This window comes from Podarcis filfolensis, assembly GCF_964270895.1.
Source record: "Podarcis filfolensis genome assembly, chromosome: 7".
NCBI classification, from domain to species: domain Eukaryota; kingdom Metazoa; phylum Chordata; class Lepidosauria; order Squamata; family Lacertidae; genus Podarcis; species Podarcis filfolensis.
In genome coordinates this window covers 59468937-59495161 of record NC_139603.1, presented here as the reverse complement: position 1 = coordinate 59495161, position 26225 = coordinate 59468937, and the positions used below count along the sequence as shown (strand labels likewise).

Below are 26225 nucleotides of genomic sequence, written 5' to 3'. Positions count from 1 at the left end.
ACTAACTGAAGATGGAACAGCCTGGCAGTCCTACCTATTCCCTTCATATCTCTTCTCTAGGACATGAGTTACTGCTGCTCTCCTGGGCTCCTACTCTGTCCTTAAGAACACCAGATAAAGCTTTATAAGAGGCTTCCTTGAATATTTTGCTCTTTGCAACATTAGATGGTCTTAAGCTGTACCCTCTCTTTTGCATCAGCCTCCTGCAAATTCATGACAAAATTTAGTTGATAACTCAAAGCAGTCACCTCTGAGGTAAAAATCTTGCAAAGAAAAGGTAGCATAATCACTGTCAGAATTTAGGTTTAACCCAGACCCTATATTTGGAAACAATGCAGTGACTCATCATTTTGTAATAGGCCACAGGATTTGGTGTTTGTAATAGGATTTTAATTTAGGAACTGCCGGTATTATTTTGTACCAGGCATGCATTAAAGCTTTCAGATGTCTTTGTTCACATGATAGTTGCAAAGCAGCCCTCGTTTTCTTTGGGTTACAAAAACCACAGACAACATTATATCATTGCTCTTATGTAAGCCAGCAAACAGTTAAAGATATTTTGTGCTTCATGTAAACAACTTTTTTAAAACTTGCACAATATCTGGAGAATGGGTGGGGTGTGCAATGTAACTAGGAGCCAAGTTCTGCCCTCTGATGTCAGCAGCACTGCCTGAGGGCAAAATCTTGCCCTAAATATTGAGCCCAGAGGGATTACAGTGTTGCCTAATCCCATTCACTGTGCTTGATGAAGTGGAGTTAGGGTTTGTTATCTAACATCTTTTAGAAACATTGTAAAACGCTTTAATGAGAGATGTGGTATTGGAATAAAACACTTAAAGATCAAAGTTTTACCCTAGTCATATTCTCCAGCTGCCTATTGATGCTGTTCTTCTAAGAACATAAAAGGAGCCCTGCTGGATCAGACTAAAGGTTCAACTAGTCCAGCATCCTGTTTCTCACAGTGGCCAACCACTTGCAGGGCCTGAAGGCAATAGTCCTCCTCTCTTGCTACTCTGCAGCAACTGGTATTCACCACAAAGAAGAAGAAAATGGATTCAATTTATTACTCCACCCTTCCTCCTGAAAGATCCCGGGGGGGGGGGGCTGCCTCCGTTTATGGAGGCAGATTATAGCCAGCATGACTAATAACCCTTGGTAGATCTATCCTCCAATAACTTGCCTAATCTCTTTTTTAAAGTTCTCAGAGCTGGTGGCCACATACTTGAGTTGCCATTCTTGCTGTTTCCAGCTCTCCAGTTAGTCATCATCCATGTGCCACACAGAGACACACAAAAGGGGGGGGAGGGGAACCAGGAGCATACTTCACAGGTGCTTCAGTAACATAATGCTCAACTTGAAGAGGAAGGTACCGTGCGCAAGAGATACCAAGAAGCACAGTGTGTGCGCCCCACAGCTGCTGCCTTGGAATGCGCCACATGCACTGATTTTGCAGGTTTGTATAGGTCTTGAGTCATGACCTCAACGCTCCCCCTACTCATTGGCTTGGTAACTGTATGAACATCGTGGTGGAGCTCCTGAAGGAGAAGTAGCATTTACCACCAGAGCGGGCACTGTGGAGGGCCATTCCTTTTCGGTGCAAAGCAAAACACATGTGACATATGTGCTCTAGTGCCAGAGTGAGACCTCGCATTTGTCAAGGAAAATAAAATTTTAAAATAAGGAAGCATTGTGGAAATGACAGCTGAGTGGTGTGAAGAAACGGAGCATCTTGTACAATGTTTTTTTTTAAGGGAGAAGCAAGCATTCATGTGACATGTTTACATATCCTTTTGTCATATCCAAAAAACAATCTCAATCTCTCTCTCGCTCTCTCTATATATATTTAAAAAGCCTATTTAGAATAGCACTTGGCCAGATGGGGAAGGTGGTGCAGGGTGGGGGTGGGGGAGTGTGCTACTTGTCACCAGTTATGTAACAAGCATTGTCCAGTAGTTCCCCATGGCAATAACACAGCAGGTGATGCACATAGTCAATGGTGCTGGAATGCTTACGAGTAAAGCCTTAGTAGCCGTTTCTGGCTGACAACTACATTCAAAGTTCCATTTATCATTGTGAAATGCTGGTAATGTCGACAGATTCCTCACATTTCAAGTTACAGCAGAAGCTTTATTTTACAACTAAATTTAATATTTCCAGTGACTGTACTGTGTATATATTCACTTATGCTGTGGCATTGTTACTGCGGCATTCCCTTACCAATTGTGATATTTTGTCATTTATATAGGGGCCTAACACGGTGTGCTACATATCCAGTGGAACAACTCATTCTCTTTACAATGGAGTCTGGAGTAGGGCCTAAAAGCCAGTAAAGTGAGCATACTTAGCTTCTCCTACCGTTTTTCTGTTAGGCACCACAAGGGATGTTTCCCTATAGACTGAAAATTCTGAGACCAACGTTGCAATTCATACATGCACCCATCTTTGCTGTGAACAGTGGCCACCACCTTCCCTTTTCTGTACAAAGCAACTAGTCAAGATCTAGTTTAATTTTTAATATAGTTTGTTTATTTATTTTTTTAATTTCCTATAGATGGAGTTAGCTGTTGTCAGTGATATGAGTACCCATCCATTTCTGGAAATATATAGTCAAAATACTTCCCTTTTGTTTGGCTTGTGGCCATTATAAGGAGCGGGGGGCAGAGAGCCATGCACAGCCAGAGGTTACTCGAGTTCTCCATTGCAGCTTTTGCTGAAGAGGCAAGTCACATTTTGTACTGCAAAAAGTGATATCTCTTCAGCAGCAATAGTGGCTTCCTGTGCCATGCACATACTTGTTCCACATATGCAAATGGTGTCATTCAACAGGATTTGTACTTTGAACGGTTTTGCAAAAGCAAGGCAAAAATCTCAATATTACCACAATATGTAGATAATACTCAGGGTAGTAGTAGTACTACACATTACCTTGGAAAGCTCATGTTTGCTAATATGAGCGGAGAGGCATTTATAGGGGAGAATCAGTGGAAAGCCCACTGAGTATTTTTATTCGCTGGTGTTTTATTACCATTTCAGAGTCTTTAAAAATGGCCAGGCATGGGTGCTGGACACGCATTGGTTTGCCATCAAAAGACAAGTCTCTGAATCCACTCTATGGTCCTCATAGCTCCCCTTACAACATATCTTTGAACAAATTGTTTTACAATTATAAGTTGCTTTGAGGCAGTTTGTGGAGTAAGCAATAGATAAATGCAATAAATAATAACAACTCACATGTCCCAACTCATTTTATTCCATTGAACACACTGACTCTTAGAACTTTGCTTTTATGTTATCTCTGTTTCACACTCTCTTAGCTGTACATTGTCTTTCCAAAGCAAACAAACGGTCTGAGGGGATGGTATAAGTAGTAGGTGATAAATTTTTCGGCAACATTTGCATATAATGTCCATGTATTGAAAGCACTTCACATGCACAGTCTAGTTGTAATCCACACAACAGCCCTGCACATTATGTCAGCAATATTATCCTCACCATCCCCACCATATTGCAGACAGAGAACTGAGGCCTAATGCCACCTAGAGAATTCATTGGAAAAGGCAAAGTTTGAGCCTGGGACTCCCTGATTCACAGTTAAATCTCTTCATCTTTATGTTCCACTGGCTCTCTCAGTAGATGTTAGTGGGATTTACTGCCGAATGAGCTTATTGCGATCAGGTTTTTATGCAGATTGGATTCTTATTAAAAGTTATAATCTAAGAAAGGGGTTGTTTGGTTGGAATGAAAATCCACAGGGGGTAAAATTTTACTCTCTGACATAATATACATTGTCAAGCCTTCTTTAATACACCTGGTTGTTAATCTTCCTATTCCTGCTCACCGTATTTCCATACAAATAATTATAATAAGGACAAATTTATGTAATAGAAATGAATCCTATAAAAATTTCATTTCCATGTCCTGTCTTGGCTGATAGGTAATAAAGGAAAGTGGGCCACCGCATATGAAGAGTTTTGTTACCCGAGTGTCAGTGGGAGAATTCTCTGCAGAAGGTGAAGGAAACAGCAAGAAACTGTCAAAGAAGCGAGCCGCAATAGCTGTCCTGCAAGAACTACGGAAACTTCCCCCTCTTCCTGTGATCGAAAAGCCAAAGCTTCATTTTAAAAAACGCCCCAGAACAATGTTAAAGGTAATGATGCATTCGAATAATAGAAGTTGCCAAACTTAATGCTTTCATTTGCCTTTCATGGTTTGCAACGTATGTAGTGCAATTTTTATTTTGATCAGGAAGATACACCTGTGGTTTTTTTAAAGTTGAGGATTACTTTTAGTCACTTCCACAGAACATTGCATATGGTTTGCATATGCATCTCATTCTGGATCCGACTTCTGCTCACACATACAGTTCTGGAACTCCATGGGTAGAGAGCAGTAGTGCAGGGGAGGAAAACGTCTGGGGGAAAGCATGTGACAAGCGAAAGTTAAGCACCCCATTCCGTTCTGCCCCTTCTCCATTACAAACAGCCCTTTGAAGGGCTGCCACGTATCTTACAGTTGGGCCCAGGAAACAGCTGTTTCTATACTAGAATATTTTGCCTTAAATTGCAAATAGTACTAATGCCAAAAACATAATACTATATGATACAATATGATATTTTATGCTATAAACCCAGACATCATTACTGGGTTTTTAAACATTTGCTTTTCATTTAAGACAAACCTAATTATTGCAAATAGTAATAAAGTGACCTTTTGGTAAGCTAATCATTTGCCTTTCCCCCGTTTTATTCACTTTAAATAAAGATAAAGGACAGAACAGAGCTTTGTATTTCAAAAGTTAGGTAGCTGTTGTTAATATGTGTGCTTGCTATAACACACTGATGCTTCTAGCTCTGTTCCTTCCCAAGCGTGTTTGTGCCACCAGACAGCAGTCCTCGTATAAAATCTATCCATCATTTGTTTTTGCTGCCTTTATGATACCCATTTGATGAGTAGCTTTGTTTGTGCTATTTTTGCCTTTATCGTGTTTTTTAAAAGATGTTCCAGTGCTGAGACAAAGTAGTCCAGCTGCATCCAGTTAGATTGTTATGGGCTCATAAAGTTTATAGACAAAGCTGAGCAATACTCCTTGGATCATAGCAAGAGCAAAATGCTCGTTGCAGCCTTGTCATCTGCCCGATACTGCTGCACCAATCTGGCTATGAAAACAGCACTTGAAAAGCTAATTTGGCGGGCTGGACCAGATGCTCGGTGGCAGGCCCAGACCCTGGAACCAAGGTCACCTGTGAACAGCTGCAGAGTGGTAGTGGGGCAGGGTTCAGTTTTCAGTAAATTGACAGATGGAAGAGGTGCTTAATTGTTCTCCTGCCAGCTGCTTTCCCTCCCAAGAATGCCTTGCACCCTATTGTCTTATTATTTATAAATTTCACCTATAAATTCCTTCACACGAGGAACCCTGAAGCAATTTACACTGTAACATATATAAAGCAGATACACACACACACACACACACACACACACACACACACGAGTTAAAACAATTGCATGTATAAGAAGGGTTTTAAAAAAACGATTATAAACACGAAATCAATTTGAAACTGCACATAACATAAAATCAGTTCGAATCCAAGACAGATACCAGCTTGGATAACGTTTTTTGAAGGTTTGTGGACAAAGGAACATCTTTAGCAGGCACCAAAACGACTAAGGTGCCAAAGTGCTAGCATCTTGGCCCAAGGGCTACTACTATGCTTTTAAACAACTGGGGGTGGAGCCTTAAAAGTACATTCAGGACCTGGAATGATGTATTAGTCATTGTTTGGATCTAGGATTCTGTAAGAACAAATTCCTTGAACCCAGTGATCTGTCCATGGTCCTGTAAGGCTTTGATCTGGCTCTTGCTCCTGAACTTCAGACCTATATTGGCTGCCTGCTAACCTACTGGTGTCATCTGCCTGCCCTCCTCCTTGATCCTGATTCTCACTATCTTCTCAGAGGTTTCCTTGGCTACCTAGCAGCAGGACAGTCTCAGTCTAGGAGAGACCTGCACATTGCTGAGCAGTGAGCCAGACAGGCCCAGAGGAGAAGCCCGCTACCTTGACACAGCCTTCGTCTGCTTGAGGGGAGGATTCAGAGTGAGAGGCTAGAGGAGAAGGGGAGCAGTGGTCAGTTCCACCAACATCACCAGCTGAATAAGTCGAGCCTGAGTAACTCTGCTTTGTTGTTACTTTCTGTAAATAAAAGCTAATTGTATTTCGTGCCTCACGTTCTTCCTGCCCCGTGGATGACCTGTGTGTGCTGACAGCATCTTGAAACAGGGAGAGGTCTTTCGTGTTACCTAGAACTTGATTTTTTAATTATAATTTTATTAAGATACCAAGGATTGAACCTCAGACCTTCAGCACGCAAAGCATGTGCCCTCCCTAAAAGGAGAAAAGACTCATGGAACTACAGCGGAACAATATATGTTTGTGTACTAAATGATTGGGGGGGGGCAGAAATCCAGGTGACCTTGAGTCAAATTATCTTTGATATATATTGATGAAATTTGTCAAAGTTAGCTCCTTCACATAGTCTTGGAATCTAAGACTTTGTGTCTGAAAGAGGTGTAAACTTTTCTGTTCAGGGTTTTTACATTAGTTAACCAAAGATTGCTCTTAGCAGTGAATCCAAAGAATCAAATTTCCATGGATTGAAAGCTGGTTTTCTTTGCTCACACTTTAAAATAATCACTACTTAGAAGTTGTGTGATATAACTCTTTGATTCTCAGGAACTCACTGCAGATCCAGGTCCTAGTTGCCTTATAATTATCATGTCCATAAGTACTTGTTGAATGGTAACCAACCCATCCATCAAAACTGTTTTTTCTGTTATAGGATACTAGTGTGCTTTCTAGTGGTGTAATGAAGCTTCTTTCTTAACCTCCTAAATTCCTGTGAGCTCAGGTTTCTTAAATGGAGTGTTTATTCATGGTGGCAGTGGATTTATTGCTTCTTCTAGGATTCATGAGCTTCAGTCTGGAGGGGCTGGTCCTGATTTGTGTATTCATCCGAAATTCCTCCTGAAAGCGGGGAAAGGGCTAGAGTTAGACTTATCTGCATTAAATCTGATCAAACTCAGGTGTTGTACAAGTCATCCATATGCCATCCCCTATATAATTTGTGAAACATTACCACTTCGGCTCAGCATCATAAAAACTATCTTTTTAGCTTCTCATCTCCACAAAAGATTTTGTAAGCATCCCTTCCCTACCTGATTTTATTTTATTGGGGTGGTTTGGGTGGGGGGGGAGGGTCAGGAGGAAAATAATTATGCAGTAAAGCAGTTAAAACTATTTCACCATGAATGATGTTTCCTTGCACCTTGTTAAGTTGCATGCAGCAATGCAAAGCAGGTGCTTTCAGAATTCAGATTCTTTCAGCACAGTTACCCAGCTTACAAGCTCTAATTACTAAAGAAAATCACAAAGCTAAATTTGATGAAAGGCAGCCCAAGCAACAGCAAACAGTTAAATCTGGAGTGTTTGGCTATAAGCTGATTTAGTTTTACTGAAGCTGGTCGGCATCCGTCTGTCTCGGGTGATAATGGAAGAGTGCCCCTTCAGGGGTGAAGCCAAACCATTGGAGAGTTAAGCTCCTGCAGTGGCTGTAGAGAGAGACATGTTTTGTTGCAGCTGTCGCTATTGGAAGCGACTTACTGAAGCTATTAGAACAACTTATCCATAAATTTGCTAAATGTATATCATTTGGATTAACAGATGATAGCCCATTTCTGATAAATATACTCTATTAATGCAAGTATTGTTTGGACAATGAAGACTAAGACTTCAATATTTGAGGCCCTGACTCTCAGAGAACAAGCTGACCTAAAGAAACTGAGGTGGTCAAGAGAGGTTGTTGAACATGACCTTCAGGGATGTGATAGCAACATACCACTTCCAGGCTCTGAAGTCTCGGGGAAGAAGGATGTCACTCTGAGTAAGAGAGAAATTATCCTTTGGAAGAGGCCTTTTCCTTGGGAAGTGAGCAGGTTATTAACTCATGCCAAGGATATCCCTATGAGACTTCTTGGTAGTGGACAGTTTATTCACTGGTGACATATATAGCTGTGTTTCTGATAAGCATGAAGGCAACCTGGTGACTTGCCTGCTTGGTTCAAGGGTTACAGATCTTACACGTTGCCTTGATGAGCTGGTAGATAGGGCTGGGGAGAGTTCAATGGTTGTGGGGCATGTTGGCTCCAAGGATGTGGTTTTTCTAGGAGAAAAAAATAGATGGCTATGTAGTAGGTTGAAAGTCCAGGTCGTTCAAAGTGGCTTTCTCTGAAATGCTAGCCAGGACCTGCAAGACAGGCAGAGCTGAGGAGTCTCAGGATATGAATGAGACAGTGGTGTCAGGAGTGGGTGTTTGGAGATGTTAGGCATTGGGGAACATTTTGGGATGATCAGGGCATGTACAAAAAGGGATAGGCTTCATTTGAACAGGAATGGAAGTACACTGTTGGCACTTAAAATAAAAAAAGGTGACAGAGCAGCTGGGAGAAAGCCGATAGGAGCAGAGAAGCATCCAGTTCTGGATAAGTCATCCAAAATCATGTGTTTTTTATTGTTCAAATGGGAGATGGGTAGAACTGGGCAGTGAAAGTGCAGTGGAATATTATAGCAATTCAAAGAAGCCAAAGTGCTGTAGGGTAAAATGTATGTGCCAAAGACATTAGGAGAAAGACATTACATTATAGCTGAACATAGATATAGTGGGCATAACCTGGTGGAATGGAAGCAAACAACAGGACATCATTATCTATGGATACAAACTTTTTAGGAGGATCAATGAATGGTGTTCTGGAAGTAGTGTCACACTGGATGTTGAATAGAGTCCAACAAGCTAGAAATCCCAAAAGGCACAGTCTGTGAGTGGCAATCCTGGGCCCCAAGGGTAATTTAGTAATGGGAACATACTGTCATCCACCTGATCAAAACGCCCAGAGCAATCTTGAGATGGAAAGTTAAACCAAGGAGGCAGTCAAAGGCAGACATGTTGTAGCAATGGAGGCTTCAGTTACTCTCACATTGACCAGTACATGTGTGTTGCAGTCACGACAAAAAATAAGGCTATAAAAAGCTACTAGCCAGAATGCCTACCTCTATTGTCAAAGGTGATAGGCCTATGAATACTAGCCGCTGAGAATAACAAGTGGGGAGAGAGCTGCTTATGTGCTTCCCATAGGCATCTTGTTGGCCACTGGAAGAAGAGGATGTTGGACTAGATGGGCCTTTGGTTGGATCTGGTAGGGTTCGTCTTATGTTCATATGAGGGATTTTTATTTTTCCGTTTATATAGTCCTTATCGAAATCCTAATGATATCTATGGTTTGCATATTGGTCAGGTAGCTCATATTTATTTAAGTAACTTGCACCCTTTTGTAATGTGTGTATGTGTGTGTTTTAGTGTTTTCTTTATTATATAGTTGTTTATTGTTTAAAAGTGCAGTGACCTATAACCAAACATGTTACATTTTGAATTACCGACTAGCTTACATTTAACAATTTTAGCTTAGCTGACTTGCAGATCACTGCTGAAGTCTGTATGCAAACTTCATTCATACCTCACTTATAAATTCTTCTTTACTATTGTGGCATAAGACCCAAACACATATGGCATTAGATAAATTATTTTGTGCCCTAATCTCCCTGCACATGTTACTGCCAGCGCACACTTCCACACTATCAGGTTTGATAGCTATCTGCATCAAGCAAGCATTTACCTTACACTTAATTTATCATGGGGGATGCTTTATATAGACTGTCTGGGGGTGGTGGGGCGAGTGTCAACCTATCTTTCGATCTTGTCTTGTTGTGTAATGTTAGGAAAGCTAATCTCTCTGACCTTTCTCCTTTCCTGTCTTTATAAGTGGTCCAGTAAAATTCACCAAGCTCACAGTATTGTTGCAAGGACTGAAACGGACAAAACCCTTCAGAAGGGTGGGTTCCCTAAGTAGTTTCTATATTCTGTATAAATTGGAATGATGTCTGAGGGAAACTCAAGGAGCAAGAATGCCTTGGTGCAAATCTGGGAGGTTTTATTGCGTTTGGAAAGCTGAAATGAAAGATATTCTGGGAAAGGCACTCCACAGTTCTTTGTGCAATGTAAGGCAGAGGTTAGGCAACTTTTCTGTTTTGTTTTTTTGTGAAAGGTGGTAGGATCAGAGAAGACATCTATTCAGGCACCCCAGGCCTCAAACTGTAGAGCGAGAGAGAGCCAGAAAGTGCCTGAAACATTGTGCTGTGCAAACCGTCAAACCTTGGTTTCTAAAACTGGCTTGTTTAGACACACAGTAGCTAATACTGACCACAGTTTCCTGTTTGAATGAAAAAGGAAGCTGCCATTAACAGGAAATGAAAGCAAAAACTTCTGAACTCCTCCTTGCAGTATGCATATGAGAATGTTGTGGTTGTTTGAAAAAAGTTATTATACAGGTATAGTTTATTGTGCATAAGCAAGATGGGTGGATGCCACTTGTATGGCTATGTTTTCATATGATGACACCTGTGGAAATGTGTTCAGGAGTTCTCAACGGATGTAAACTGTTGGAAGTGGAATTGGTGAGAATCCACCTTCGCAAAGGAACATACTTTATAACTGCCTTCAGAAAAAAGCCTGTTTCATTTCTTCCTCTCTCTTTTTAGACTGGACCCGAATATGGTCAAGGAATGAACCCCATTAGCCGTCTGGCTCAGATTCAACAAGCCAAAAGGGAAAAGGAACCAGAGTATCTTCTTATTTCAGAAAGGGGACTGCCTCGTCGCCGAGAGTTTGTTATGCAGGTGCCTCAAATTGTGTTCAGATTGGTGCTTTTTGCTCTACTTATTTTACTCTGACAAAATAAGAAGAAGAAAAAAGATTAACACAAGTATAATATTTCAAATGTTTTAAATAATCATTTAAAACTTCTTTTGTCATTCTCTGTTCAACTTTTCTTGCTATAGAAGCAAGTTAATGAGAGGAACAGTGCTGTCATTTATTTTTTTCTCTGTGTTTAACTAGCTATCCCTGCCAAAAGGATGCATTTTTAACACACAAACCTACATGTAAAATCAGTACAAGTACATATATACAAATACATCAGTACAAGTATCCAATTGTTTCCAAATGTTTGAAACCACTGGTTATCAGATTTTGGAGGCCCATGGGCACATATGGAATTCTGAGAATGTGGTGTGGGCATCACTCACAAAATGGTTGCCCCGGGGTGTGTCATAGCATAAATGGCTGCCACATCTAAAAGAGCAGAAAAAGATGCAGAACCACAAATTGTGCATATATGGAAAGCTTTAATAAAACAATGTTGGAAACATAAACAGCCAAACATGTTCCAAGAATCTCTGTTTCCAAACATTGCTAAGTCTGGTCTGGTTTGTTGTGTTGCCTGTTGCTGGCGAGATATTGCAAATTAGAAGAAATACATCATACATAAATATTCCTGAATTCAGTTGTTGCATTAATACACATGTATAGTCACAAGTAAAAAGATGCATTCAGAGATGGCTGGATAGTAATCATACTCTTGTTATTATTTGCTTAAATATTGTTTATCCCACTCTTCAGTCAAAAAAAGACTCCCAGAATCATTAAAACAAAGCCAGTCCCTGTTCAGACTTACCCTCTGAAAAGACTGGACATAAAAGGACAATGGATTTGGATGGAGGAGGAAATAAGCAAATGCATGTACAAGTTCTTCATTATAAAAATATCGAACTCAGAATGGGAAAGAACAGCTCACTAGAGACAACTCACCAGAGAAACGGTGGAAAACACTGCACCAGACTAGTGTGATGATTGAGGCTGAACATTATCTGCAGTGTACAGAGAAGACTCAGCAAGCAGTTTATTGTTTCAAGTCCAGGGAAAAGTGAATCAGTCAATAAAGCTGAAAAAAACCCCACAACAGTCATAAAATTGACAGCACACCCTAAACAATCTCAAAACCTCAATAGTTGTAGAACTGAGAGATATCTCTGTTTAATAACTTGTAGAGCAGATGTGGAGAACCTCCAGCTCATAGACCAATATTGCCCCCCCCCCCGCCAGTTTGGCCCTTGAGGTCATTTCCCTCAAATCATACCCACCTGTCACATCACCTGACTTCGCCATGGCTTAATCCTGCATTGATTATGTTCCCCCTTTCCCAGTGGGAAACACAGTTGTCAAGGCAGCAAGATTTCAAACCCACTCATCATTTGATGAGGTGGAGTCAAAGCCCCTTGCAAAAGAGCTCTTTGAAGCAGCACTTCTTTTATTAGGCAGGGAGAGGAGAAAGGAGCCTGCACTGTATAATGCAAGTTTCTTTGTTCTCTCCCCCACTTCCCACCAACATGCTTACTTAAAAGAGAGGCACAGAGCTACTTCAAAGGGCACTTTTGCAAAGGGCTTTAAGACATTTGATCCTCCATTTACAAGCACCCCCTCCCCTCCTCCAACATCAGGGATGGCAAAGAGAAGTGTGGGAAGGTTCACAAAGCATAGGTCTGGCAACGCTCTTTGGAAAGCAGTTCCTATACTTGGGAATCCCACTCACAAGCGATTTTACAGGTGGGCAGGACAACCCACAACAATGTGATGTCAATATTAAGGATCTAGCGTCTGGAGCCAAAAGGGTCCCGGCCCTGTTGTATAGCTAAAAACGGTCAGATGGTTTGTTACAGGGGGAGGGCTGTGATGAAAATCGCCTTAGCTTGTCGTATAAGCTACCATTACTGGGCAGCAAAGGATGGGTGCAAGTCCAGCTCTCATCTTTCTCCAGTGCAGTGCTGACTGCAGCTGGGAGAGGGGCTTCCCTAGCCATAATCAATCTAAAATATAGGAGCAAAAGGAGGAAAGCTGTTATCTGTCTGTCCCACTTGCAGTTCCTCTCTCTCTCTCTCTCTCTCTCTCTCTCTCTCACACACACACACACACACTAATACCCTTTTATCTGGTCATGAAAAAGATAAATGATGTTGGACACTGACAATTTTATAGACATAGTACACATCATGCCTTCTCTTTCAAGGGACATTAGTTAGAATACGCTCCCATCAAAGTTTTGCATTTTCAGGTCTTGCTGATTTCAATGGGAGAATTAAGCTTGTGTTTGAAACTCCTATGAAAAGCAACAAAGCTGTTTGACTGTAGTTTGATCCTGCCTGTTTCTTTTAGTTGAGATGTTTCTACTGGTTGTAAATAAACTTTGTAACCTAAGACACATGATACTGTTTTTGAAATGTTCATGCTAAAATCATATCACATTAGACAGAGACAGAGTCCCACAAGATTTATTATGGCCTTCACAAACTTATCAAAGTAAATTGTCTTTTGTATAAAGTGCCTAAACCATGTTTTCATTTGTTCTAATTGAATGTGGAAATAAAGTATCTAGAGATAATATGTTCATTTTTATCTGTCACACAAAGAGCAAGTTTAGATGTGATGAAATGGATCCAATTACTTATGCTGACCGTTAGATAAACAGAAGAAAACCTCTGATGACATTAGTTGGTGTTCTGTTCCCAAAGTTAATTTCAGCAAGCTTTTTCTTTGTAGTCAGACCTTTAATCCTTGATAGAGGTTACAATAATACCTAAACCAGCTTTACAGGTCTGAGAAAGAACAGTTCATGCATCATGCAATTAATTTTCACTTCATTGTAGTTTTCTAATTTTATTTTATTTTTAAACCAAAACATTTCATTTGTAGCATAATTATACGTGTCTATTCGGGAATAAACCCCTTTATGTTCAGTGGGACTTTTTCCCAAATAAGTGTCTATTGGATTGCAGCCTTAATCTCAGTTCACTTTCTATAGAACTTCCTACCTGCACAGGTCTGACAAAGCCTGAGCCTCAGCATATTTCAGAAACACTGCAAAACGTTTGCAGTGAAATAAACATTTAGTTGCAAGGAATGCACAGAGAGTGCTTTCAATGATTTGATAGATAGCAGATTTTTTTGTTTTGTGAATACATAATTTATATCAACCCTGTTATTTCCTTCAACTAAGCGGAAAGTGTGCAGGATTGCATTTGTAGTGTTTTGAGGAAAGACTTACCGTATTTTTTGCCCTATAGGACACACTTTTCCCCCTCCAAAAATGAAGGGGAAATGTGTGTGCGTCCTATGGGGCGAATGCAGGCTTTCGCTGAAGCCTGGAGAGCGAGAGGGGTCGGTGCGCACCGACCCCTCTCGCTCTCCAGGCTTCAGGAAGCTGTCCGCAAGCCGTGGGAGAGCTGCCTGCACCCCGAAGCTCTCCCACCTCTTGCGGAGACCTGCTTTGGAGGCTGGTGATGGGGAGAAGCTTGCTTCTCCCCATTGCCAGCCCCACAAGCTCGGGGGACAGCGGGGAGGCGGAGCACGCCTTCCCGCTGTTCCCCGACCTGCTTTGGAGGCTGGCGATGGGGAGAAGTGCGCTTCTCCCCACCGCCAGCCCCACAAGCTCGGGGGACAGCGGGGAGGCGGAGCGCGCCTTCCCACTTTTCCCCGACCTGGTTCTTCCAGCCCCGCACCTGGGGGGGGGGGAATAATTTTTTTTCTTTATCCCCCCCCCCCAAAAAAAACAACTAGGTGCGTCCTATGGGCCGGTGCGTCCTATGGGGCAAAAAATACGGTATTTTATACCAAAAAAAAATTCTGTACGGTGCAGCTGAAATCCAAAATTCTGAAATTATATAAGTGTGATCAAACACATTTCCCAAGAAATAAGCTTTCAAATTGTACAGTTATACAGTACATTTCCTCTCATTTTATCTTCATAGCAACCCTATGAAATATGCTAGGTTGAGAGAAAGTGACTCCTGAAAGTCACCAGTTAGTTTTGTGACTAAGAACTTGAACTTGGATTTCTCTTGATTCACAAGTTCAGTAGAAAAGTACTATAAGAACTTCAAATACGTGCTCGTCTCTTGAGACACTCACAAACTTCAGAAGTGCTTCTGTGCATAAGTATATTCTTACTCTTACTTTCCAAGAACAATGTTATAATGATTAACACCTTTTTGTTCTGTTTTACTAGGTCAAGGTAGGAAACGAGATTACAACAGGTACAGGCCCAAACAAGAAGATAGCAAAAAGAAATGCAGCTGAAGCGATCTTGCTACAGCTTGGCTATAAAGCCTCATCTCCACTTCAAGAACAGATGGAAAAGGTAAGAATTATACCTGATACAGGAGAGGGATATCTTCACGCTTCTAAGATCTTAGACAGAGATGGGGAACCTGTGGCCCTCCAGATGTTGTTGGGCTCCACCTCCACAGCTGGCATGGGAGTCAGGGATGATGAGAGTTGTCGTCCAGCAATATCTGGAAGGCCACAGGCCCCCATTCCTGACCTAAGACTTCAAATATATTCAGTCTCATTGCTGTGAGTAGATATGTTCCCAGTTTGCTGCACCTAGATTTAGCTTTCTGTTGCAGGGGCTCGTAAGAGACAGCATCAAAAGAAAAACCCCAAAAGCAAAGCAAAGAGGCAGGATCTCAAGAAGGGTTTTTTTTTAAAGTTAACCACATGACATAGTCGTGTCACATTAGTGTGTCGTCAGCTGCAGTGTGTAGGGGTGTCACACAAACACTCCCTGTGCTCCTCCCAAGGCTGGAAAGGGATTTGCTTAACCTTCGGTTTGCTAGTAAATCTGAATTATTGTGTCACAAAATGATTCAGGTCTAAAAAGTGTGTCACCGACATGAAAAATTTGGAAAGCTCTGCATTAGAGTGAAGCGTTGATTAGGTGTCTTCTGCGGAGAAACCCTGGGGCTCTGAAGATCCTTAGGATAAGTGGTTTGAGGGTGGAAGCTCTCACCATCATTTTGAGGCCTTGTCTCTCTTGGTTTTTCGTGCTTCCTAGCAAGGGGAGATGCTTCTTCACCTGATGTCAGTTGTTTGATAAGTAGGCAGCCCTGCCCACCTGTCAAAATGGCCTGTGCAGCTTGGGGATCTTAGTATCTGACCACTAACTGGAAATTTCCCCCTGCCCATGGTCTGCCTGAAAGCAGGTTTCAGACATAATTGTGATGAATTGAATCTGGGATCTTCTGCATGAAAAGTGTGTGCTCTACCACAGAGTACAACCCTTTCCCCATTCAATGCCCGCATCCATCTGAATCCTTATTCCAAGCGCATTCAGACTCGGTTCTGAACTGAAACCTTTCCATAGTGTAATATATGGGATTTTGCCAAGAGCTGCTACTGAAGGATAATAAAACTAGTCCTCAAACATCTTGTGGTAGATCAAATTGTGATACCACACCCCTGAGCAAATTTGTTATAGTAACAAAATGAGTTCCTTTCAAGTAGAGCTGTTGCCTTGTTAAAGAATTAATAATTGATTAAGCAATTTATTACATTTGCATATGAAAATTGCATATGAGTAAAAATATTTTTTTCTAAAGAAAGGAACCTATGCTTGTTTTCAGACAGTGCATGCATGCGTCCTGGCAGGCATCACAGAAGAAAAGGCATTCCTTGCAATTTGAGAGACAAGGGGTAACACCTCTTAAGATGGTGCTTGCCGTGTGTGGCTCTTATAAACATTTGTATTAAATGTTGTCCAGTTTAATCATGGACAGCTTTTTGATCAACTGAAAGCTTTTAAATAAATTTATCTAACCAAGAAAATCTACAGTGCTTGGGGTTTCTTAGATTAAGGGGGAAACAGCCATTAAGAGGAGACATGAAAATCTTGCATGGCATTGAATAAGTGGATACAGAATACATTTTTTTCTCCTTCTGGGAGAAAAACTGGGAGCCATCCAATGAAACAGATTGACAGGAAATTCCAGAGAGTGCGTAATTAAATTATGGAATTTGTGGTAGCAACATGTGGTGATGGCCCCTAGCTTAGATGACTTTAGAAGGGGATTTAACAAACACGTGGAAGAAGAATCAGTCAGTGGCTACTAGTCATGATGACTGTATTATCAGCTTCAGATTTAGAAGCAGTATGGGCACCCATGACTTTTGTTGCAAAGGAACAGTGTTGCTGAGTATCTGTTCTCTGTAGTATCTCTGGTGCTCCTTCTGGGGTAGTTTGCCCAACTTTGGTTCCCAGTCTGTGGCTCCCAGAAGCTGTCAGTATGAAATAGCAGCCACATCATGCTGAGTTAGGGACTTCCCCTGCATGAGAAGACAGGCTTGGGCAGATTGAGTGGACGAGAATAGTAGGTTCAAGAGTCAAGAAACTGGTTTCTGTCTGTGCTGTAGAGGGAAGTGAGGGGCAGGTGAGGCTCTTCAACCTGGGAAGGTAACCCATGTAGGAGAAGGAAAGCTCTGATCTTAAATCTCCACTGCCTTGAGGAGAAGAAAAGCCTAAAGAGCAAATCCTGCACAAATCCAGAGTGGAGTCCCTAAGACAGTTGCATGGCACCTGGTACGCCTCCTTCTGGCAAGTCCTGCAGCCCAGCTGGTGCCACATGTATTTCTCTGCTTTCTTTTGGACCACATCAGCGAGGCTGAGAGGCAGGTCTTGTCATCTGTGCATCCCAGGACCTCAATACACACTGCCGAGGCTTGCCCCCCAGGGAGGTTACCTCTGTGCTAATGCAGAGGTTTGACTTCAGACCCGGAGACGTACCCTATTGTCTCTTGAGACAGATGGATGCTAACAACATCCTGTTGCTGGATCGCAAAAACAGGAGACAGTTTCATGTCGTATTTGTGGGCTTCTCAGAGACATCTGTTGGCCATTGTGGAAAATAGGGTGCTGTACAAGATTTGGTTTAATCCAGCAGGACTCTACTGATTTTCTTATCGATAAAACAGTGCACAGAACTTTCTAAACACCCTACCCCTACTGACAAATTTCTATGTATACTGAAATGTTATTTCACAGTATTTATCCTTTATATCATGCAGTCATTTTTGTTCTTGTTTATCTTTGTCAGCCAGGTGACATCAAGGGGTGGAATGGCCAAAATGTTGAATATCCTGAATCAGCAAATAACAGTAAGTGACATTTCTATATTCATTCATTTTTAATATTCTCTCACCTTCTGCTCCGCTTTAAACTACCATTTTAAAATTATTATAGATAATGTTAGTTTATCTAGGACATTTTTTCTGGTACAGTATATGTCTTTTTTTAAAGGTTTATAGTCTTGTGAAGAAAGATGGTAGCCTATGTTTTGCTTATGAAATGGTACATCGCAATATTTTTCTTTTCTATTTTGCAATGCATGCGTTGCCTAAGACTTTATTAATTCCCCCCTCCCACTTTTTAGTCTTTGGCTACCAATCTGAACATGAGATTATGATTGAAGGGTAAAAGACAAACAAAATTTCAGATATTGTAGAGATATCAGTTATGCTTGTTCCATAAGGTTGGTTTTGTTGATGTTTTTATGTTATGTTCTGCTCTTGATGGTTGGCATCTGAGAAGTGGAAATCTATAAATGCTTGACTTCTAAAGATTCCCAGAGCATATGTAAAACCAAAGAGACCATTAATGAAGTTCTCTTGCCAGTTTCAAAGGTTGTGTGAGTAGACTTAATCATCCGATTGAGTCTAAGAATTCTAATGGCTCTGGTCCTTGACTTGGGAAAATGTCATGAAGCATTTGTAATTTCTTCCCAATGAATTCATTTTGAGATACACAAATTTTAAACAATTCATTAGAGTCCATGATTTTTAAAAACAGATGATCTTTGGTCCTGTGGAAAAACATGGCTTAAACTAAAATTTAGGTGAACAGATATTTAACATTCTTAGAGCAAATCCACATCATACATTTAAAGTACCCCCAATGCATGCTTAAAGCACGTGATTTCTCCCCAAGAATCCAGGTGACTCTGGTTTGTTAAGAGTGCTGGGAACTGTATCTCTGAAACTACAATTCCCAGGTGTTTGCCCCTAGTCCATCTTCTTCTCCCAAGAATGTTACTCTGTCCGCAAACTTGCCATAATTTCCTCTAATCTTATAATGAAGCTTCTTCCGGCTTCTCTCAAATTCCTGTCATCATTGTTTCTCCTTCTGCTTGCCTTTCCTCATTTTTGTGGTTCCCTTTGGCCCTCCTGAACATTTACTGCTTCACACATTTCATCCAGCTGTCTTTCCTGATGCACATCACTGACAACCTCTGAGACACTGGCAAAGAAGTAAAAACAAAAACCCTTACTCTTAAGCTTAAAAAGTACCTTGGAAATTTATGTTTCTGATTCAGTTCATCTTGTGTTTATAGTAGCTGAAAAGACTATAGTTAGTTTCTGATATAAGAGTTCCTGATATACCTGAGCCCCACCCATCTCAAAACAGGACATCGGGTAATCCAGTTGAAGCTGGCTTTATGGGTGTGAAAGACCAGTTTTAATGGATCTGGAGAAAATAGATTAGTACATGTCTGTGCAGATTAAGGCCAGGCTTGTGTGTGTATGTGTAACAGCTGCTTCTTAAGCAGAATTCACCCCATTACATTTTAACATGGTTAACTTGTTCATGTCAATATTGAATTTAAATATTGGCTAAATAAACTATCTATGGCCTTTAAAACTTGGGTGGTTGTGGTGGTGTTTTTGCTTGTTACTATGTTATGCATTTTCACATTTTGATATTGTAAACTGCCCTGTGGTCCTCAGATGAAGGGCGGTACAGGAATTTAATAAATAAAATAAATAAAAATAATTAATAAGTTTATATAACATCTAACAATATTTTAAAAGCACTGTATATTTTTCATCATTATAGATCAGAACACTTGTCAAAGCACAATTTTGTTGAAATATAGGAGATGGGTGGTTAGATAGATTTAACCCCACAAAAGCCAATTGCAATATCTAGGGTGACTGTTGGGTATTGAGTGTTGTGATTGGTGCCAGAACTCCAAGAAGGCCTTTTCTGCAAAGAACCAAGAAAAAAAAATGACTATGCCATAGAATGTGTCTGTTGGCCATAGAAAAGATGGATGCCCAGGGTGGAACTACATACTACCTCAGAGGAAAACAGTGGTGTCTCTCAGGAACGAGTGTATTTACCAAATAATGAATGTGAAAGGGGCATTTTCAAGGGTGGATTGGTAGGAAATAGGGGGGTGGTTGACCCCCCCCAAGCACTGATTCTCCTTGGCAACTACTCCCTCACCCCCCCAAAGTAATTTTTCTTACCAGCTGGCATTATTTTTGGTCTTGGAATCAGAATTGTAACAAAACGTGGCCAAAAGGGAAGGATTGTGTATGTTGAAGAAAGGGAGGATTAAGTACCCCCCGTCACCTACTCATACATATCCTCACAGGTCCACCTTAGTGTTATGAATCAAACACAAGTTGGGAATCCCTTGTTTGCCTCATACTATGTAGACCTCCTCTCAGGGAACCTAGGATCTGTATTCCTTTAGGCATTCTATGCTGATAATAAAGAGTCCTTGAGTGTGTGTGTGTATGTGTGTGAATCTGTAGCTTTTAGGATCCCTAACTTTTAGTCAATCCAAACAAAAGCACTTATGGCACTTATAAAAAACAAACATACATGACACTCTTCTTGGGTGTTGGTCTAACCACAGAGTTTAGACTGGCTGGAACAACCAGTCTGTCACAATAAGAGAAGCTTGGAACTGTGGGCTTGTACCTGTCAGTCCCCTGCTGCATTCTTGCAGAAGTTTTACATGAAATTTCCAGCTGAAGTGAGTCCAGGTTCAGCGCCTCCAACTCTGACACTGGTTTTTTCCCTGGCCCTGCTCCTGTGCCCTTATCACAAAAAATAAAACAGGTTGAGCTTCCAAACAGCTGACTCTCAAAGAAATTGCTATAGTAGTATAATATGTAGAAGATAAAATGGTCCTCAGAATATCTTTTAAGGACCTCTAGTTCCAACAACCTGTTTTGGTAGGTCAGTTAGAATTATACATGTTTTGTATTGCGAGGGCTTCAGTAGAGTAAAGCCCATCTGCAGGAAGTATCAGTCATCCATGGAAATGAAACCTTCCCATTTCCAAACTGAAAGCTAATTTGGAAAGGTAACTACCATTTTCTGTAGCTTTTCTAATGTTTAAAATGTGTTTTTGTTAAAGTAGTGTTTCCATGCTGTATAGATCTTCAAAGACTCTTTATAACATGGAAGTCATAGTTAACCTTCCAGTACCGACAGGGAACTTTTTAAATAAAAAAAAAAAATCACTTGATAATTTACAGTGCAATCCTGAACATAGAATCTCTCTCATATATATATATAGTCCAGTAGCACCTTAGAGACCAACTAAGTTTGTTCTTGGTATAAGCTTTCGTGTGCATGCACACTTCTCCAGATACACGAAAGTTTATACCAAGAACAAACTTAGTTGGTCTCTAAGGTGCGCTGCTGGACAATCCCAAGGGTCATCTAGTACAACCCCCTGCAATGCAGGAATCTCAGCTAAAGTATCCATGGCAGATGGCCATCCATCTGTTTAAAAACCTCCAAGGAAGGCGAGTCCACCACTTCTCGTGAGAGTCTGCTCCACTGCTGAACAGCTCTTGCTGTCAGAAAGTTTTTCCGAATGTTTAGTTGGAATCTCCTTTCTTGCAACTGCCATTGGTTCAAGGCCTACTCTCTAGAGCAGGAGAAAACAAACATGCTCCCTCCTCCATGTGACAGCCCTTAAGATATTTGAAGATGGCTATCATATCTGCTCTCAGACTTCTCTTTTCCAGGCTAAACATACCCAGCTCCTTCAAGCGTTCCTCATAAGGCTTAGTTTCCAGACCCTTGTTTGTCTTGGTTGCCCTCCTCTGACCACACTCAGTTTTCCCTTGCCTCTGTATCCTGAAACCCAGGAGAATATGATCACTTCCTCCCAAGTTTCCGAGTACTTCCACTCCATCAATCAGTTCCTCCCTGTTGGTGAGGACCAGGTCCAAGATAGATGACCCCCTTGTTGGTTCTTCCATCTTCTGGGAAATGAAATTGTCAGCAATGCAATGGAGGAATTTGTCAGACCTTACACTCTTGGCAGAGTTTGAATCCCAACAGATATCAGGGAAGTTGAAGTCCCCCATGATTACTATTTCTCTCCTTTTTGAATGTTTGGTAACGTCTAAACAGAACTGAGTCCTGTTGAATTGAATGGTTTTAAAGTAGGTGAGTGGGGTTAGGATTGCAACTTTAGGGTCAAATAGTCATGGAAGCCCATTCAAAAAAGGAAAAACAAAAAATCAAAACCCAGAATAAAACAGTTTAGCTCTGGTTATATCACAATCAGTGTTCAAAATAATCTTTCTTCAAGGTCATGTGACTTCTAAAAGTACATCAGATAGAACTTAAAATTGAAAACAACATTAGAACATAGTTAATCAGAATCATGGTTTAAACAAGTTCTTCTTAATATACATCAGGATTAAATTCAGTCTACATCTGAAATGTTCATGTGAAAATCCAAAACCATGGAAAACCTTTTATTTGAAAACACTTGTTTTTCTTCCCTAACTCATTTATTACTTTGGACTTTTGCATGAAATCAGGAACTTTGTTCCTTAGGAGTCCATCTGCTCCTGCTGTTCACCATCTGAAATCATAATCATCTGTTTGTGACACACTAATCATTTTCACAGTAACTAATTGTGATGTCACAAACAGATGATTATGATTTCAGGTGGTGAACAACCAGCAGGAACTAATGAACTCCCAAGGAACAAAGAAGAATAAGCATGGAGAAAAACAGATATTCATGTCATAGGGTTTTCCCTCTTCTAAATCTAAGTTTGTCTGAATATAACAATTTATGTTTGTTGGACAGTACCAGGTAAGAAGCCATGTCAAAACAATTTGAAGCACTGTTTACCAAAATCCCCTAGAAATATATTGTCAATATATGAGGGGAAATAATTTAATAAGATTGTCAGAACATACACATTTACTTCGTAGTTACTAATATTTTTTGATAAACCAAGTACATTAAGGCAGTTATTTATGAAATTTTGCATGCTCATAGGTTTTCATTTGAAATGAGAAACATACTTGTTTGACATTTATAGACCTTGTGTTTGAATAATTTTGTGAATTCTCTTTTGCACGTCTCCATATGTTTCTTTTGATCCAGGGACAGGGAATGTTAGTGGAGCCCTCCTGTGGCTAATTTAACACTTGTGAATTTCTATGGATGATAATGAGTCACTTCAAGATTGAATAAAATGTATTCCTTATGTTTGCTATATGAGAAAGTCAAATCTGATAGGCAGGGTGATACTTTTTTACAACTGTGTTTTGTTAGTTTATCTTGAGAGCTTGAGGTCCCACAGTTGTGTTCTGCACTTGGGCAGAGCCATTTCCAAAACCTTCAAGAGCTTCAGCTAGGGAGTCTGCACTCCTGGCCCTGCCCCTCCCTTCTAAGGGCAACAGAAAATTCTTCCACCCATGTTCTGATGGGTAGGATTGGTACATTCTTCTAAATGCATTGAGAATTGTATCTCTCAAAAGAATTCCTGCCTCTACCTGCCTCTGGAGCTTTATTTTCCTTGCCTTTCTATTAGCTAAGCCTTTATCCTTCTGATTTGTTTATTTCAAATGCATGTGATTAAAAAACATTTTTCTTTATGGCCCAGGTGCCTATAGTGGAGTGGTTGAGATAGTACATCTAGCATCTACCTATGACCACAGCATCCTCTTAAATCTCTCAAGGGAACTTCCTCTCAATTGCCACAGTGCAGGACCAGTTCTTCTAGAACTGGGATAGAGTCCTACATCACAATATCTGATCCCTCAGCTTTTGAGTATAGAAAATACATCAACTTTGAAGGTGTCCCCAGATCTGCTTCATGTGCATCGATAACTAGACATTCCTATGCATCTTTGTAGACTTGATTCTATTCCTTCATTTCTATAAAACAATTTGGCTCTGTTTGTTGTCTGACATTCCAGATCTTGGAACATGTATTGCCTTTCAAAACAGAATGGCTATCTTCCTTTCTCACTTATGCTTAGTCCCATGTCAGTCTCTACACATAATTCACAGATTTAAGGATATTGTATATTTTCTCATCCACATACTAACCTTCTCTGGAAGATTCTGTTGAACCTGTGTCTTCCATTCATTTTGTGCTCCTCATGGGCAAACTCTTCATACCTGCAGCAGGAACAGGAAACCTGTGGCATTCCAGATGATGTTGGACAGAGATGATGAGATTTGAAGGCTTCCTCTCTTGTCTTCAGCCATATGTGACCTTCAGCTCCTTTCTTTTAAGATGGCCTTTTTGGTTGTGACTATATCTATCAACAAGGTTAAGAAACTGGCTGCCTTGAATCATGATCCAACTTGCTTGTGCATCCTTTGACCAGACCTCAGCTTTCTACCTAAAGCTGTCTTTCATTTCAATTTGAACAAAGACATGAATGTTCCTCTTCTAGATTGATGGACCATAGTGAACTTGTGCAATAATCTGTCAGTTCTTACATTAAAAGATTATTGCTACCACTTCTTTCTGTTACCATAAACTTGCATGCATCAGTTTTCTTCAGTTTTGTTTGCTAGCTTGTTCCCTTGGCTCCCACAGTTTTTGACGTAGTGTTGAGACATATCTTTATCAGCACAAGCTAGTTACGAACAGATACTACATTCTGCTGTATCTGTCATTTCACTGAGTCACCCATGCTGTTGGGTTTGCCCAGTTTTTGTGATGTTATACCTTTTGTGTCTGATGATGCAGATATTTTGTTAATGAAACGGCACCATCAAATATGTAATTTATAATACTTGCAGTAATTACCATTGCTGTCATTGACACTCCTAGAATTTCCACTTAAGGAACTGAATCCATTACCACTACACTTTTTGCCTCTTCTCTAAGATGTATAATTTAGTGTCTAAAAGATTTAAAAAAAAAAAAAGGCAACAGACTTAGCTTAGTGGATTTATTTCTTGCAGGTCACAAAGCCACAGTGCACTCAATCTTGATCTTCACCCTGCCTTATCCCAAAACCCTTAAAACCCAGATATTAGAAAACAAAAAGACATGCCAGAACCCTGTATAAGCCTCCATTCTGCTAAAGGAGAAGTACACACACAAAGGCTTACTGGATCAGAAACTGTAGTCCTTGGTTAGATGTGCACATTGGAATGCACATCTGAGTGCGGATACTACCTGTCAGCACTGTTTTCAGTAGAATGTCCATTTCTCATCTTCATTCTGATTAAGCAAGTCACACATAAATACTGGGGGAGGTGATAGTGTTAACCTGTCTTAAATAAATGCAGAAACACAACAGAAAATATTTGAGATGACAACATAATGTGAATCACTCTTCAAAACTCTTTGTAGAGTGCTGCTACCTGAACTCACTGCCCATTAAGTAAAAAATAGCAGAGCCATTGGTATTCCAGAAGAATTCAGTTGAGCAATGGCAGAGGTGTCGTGAAAAAAGCAGAATACATGTGAACTGCAGTTGAACCTGACTCTCCCACTCTTACTGTGTTGTCTACTCTTGGTAAAATAGCGACTGAACAGCCACTCTGTTTACCAGTACTGTTGTAGATGGCTGTTGTGATCACATTCTTGTGTTTTGCTGTTCCTTTTTTTCACGGATGTTTCTTGGAAATTCCAAAAGTGGTACTTGAAAACCATTCTCAAGAGTTTAAATTGCCTAGCATTTCGTGCAAACTGAATATGAGCATATAAGCACAATGTCTTCATGCTTGTATTTCTGCTCTTTTCTATTACTATTGAAAGGGTGCCTCAGAGTGTATTTTCTGTGCCTTTTTGTGAAAATTAATTTATGATGGTACCAAAGGTACTGACAATTTGATTGTTATTACTGACTGAATAGAGAAATGCTTGGAATTATTTCATCATGACTCAGGTTAATAACATGTTTCAGCAATACAGTTCTGTATAAGAGTCCCCATGAGGCTGTTCAGAATATACTAAATATATACTAAACATAAAGTGCATTATATCATATTGTCAAACCATGGTTTCACATTACGGGCATAATTAGAATAGACCTGAACTTCTTGTGCTACGATTTCTAAAACTTTCTATGTTCCTGGCAAACCATAGTTTGCTGTTGCATCCGAATGTGACAAGCTATGGTGGTATCCAGTGGTGTCACCCTACTGTTGGAAAGCGTCCATCAGTAGAATGAGGAGGGGTGGGATTACATCTTCCTCTGCAGGTCCCCAATCTGCTCCGAAGCCTTGGATGCCCTCTGGAGCAGATTTAGGGGGACTGTTGGAAGCTTGTAGGAAAGAGGGGAAGTTACTGGAAATTGTTTCCCTCTTAACACAGATGTCTTTCATCAGTAGATTAACACCATTGGTTACAACCCTATGGTTTGAGCAAATCATGAG

At 40.6% G+C, this 26225-nt stretch overlaps 1 protein-coding gene across 3 annotated transcripts in view; it reads left to right on the top strand.

Moving 5' to 3' along the window:
* STAU2 (staufen double-stranded RNA binding protein 2) overlaps positions 1-26225 on the top strand; it is a 142704-nt gene that overhangs the window by 34861 nt on the left and 81618 nt on the right. For all 3 annotated transcript variants that reach the window (XR_014550394.1, XM_083623301.1, XM_083623300.1), the window contains exons 8-11: positions 3935-4147; positions 10644-10781; positions 15002-15133; positions 17865-17925. Coding sequence is in view for 2 of the 3 variants with exons in the window: in XM_083623301.1 (XP_083479427.1) it covers positions 3935-4147; positions 10644-10781; positions 15002-15133; positions 17865-17925 (544 nt within the window). In the remaining variant the exon portion in view is untranslated. The remainder of the gene's footprint in view (positions 1-3934; positions 4148-10643; positions 10782-15001; positions 15134-17864; positions 17926-26225) is intronic.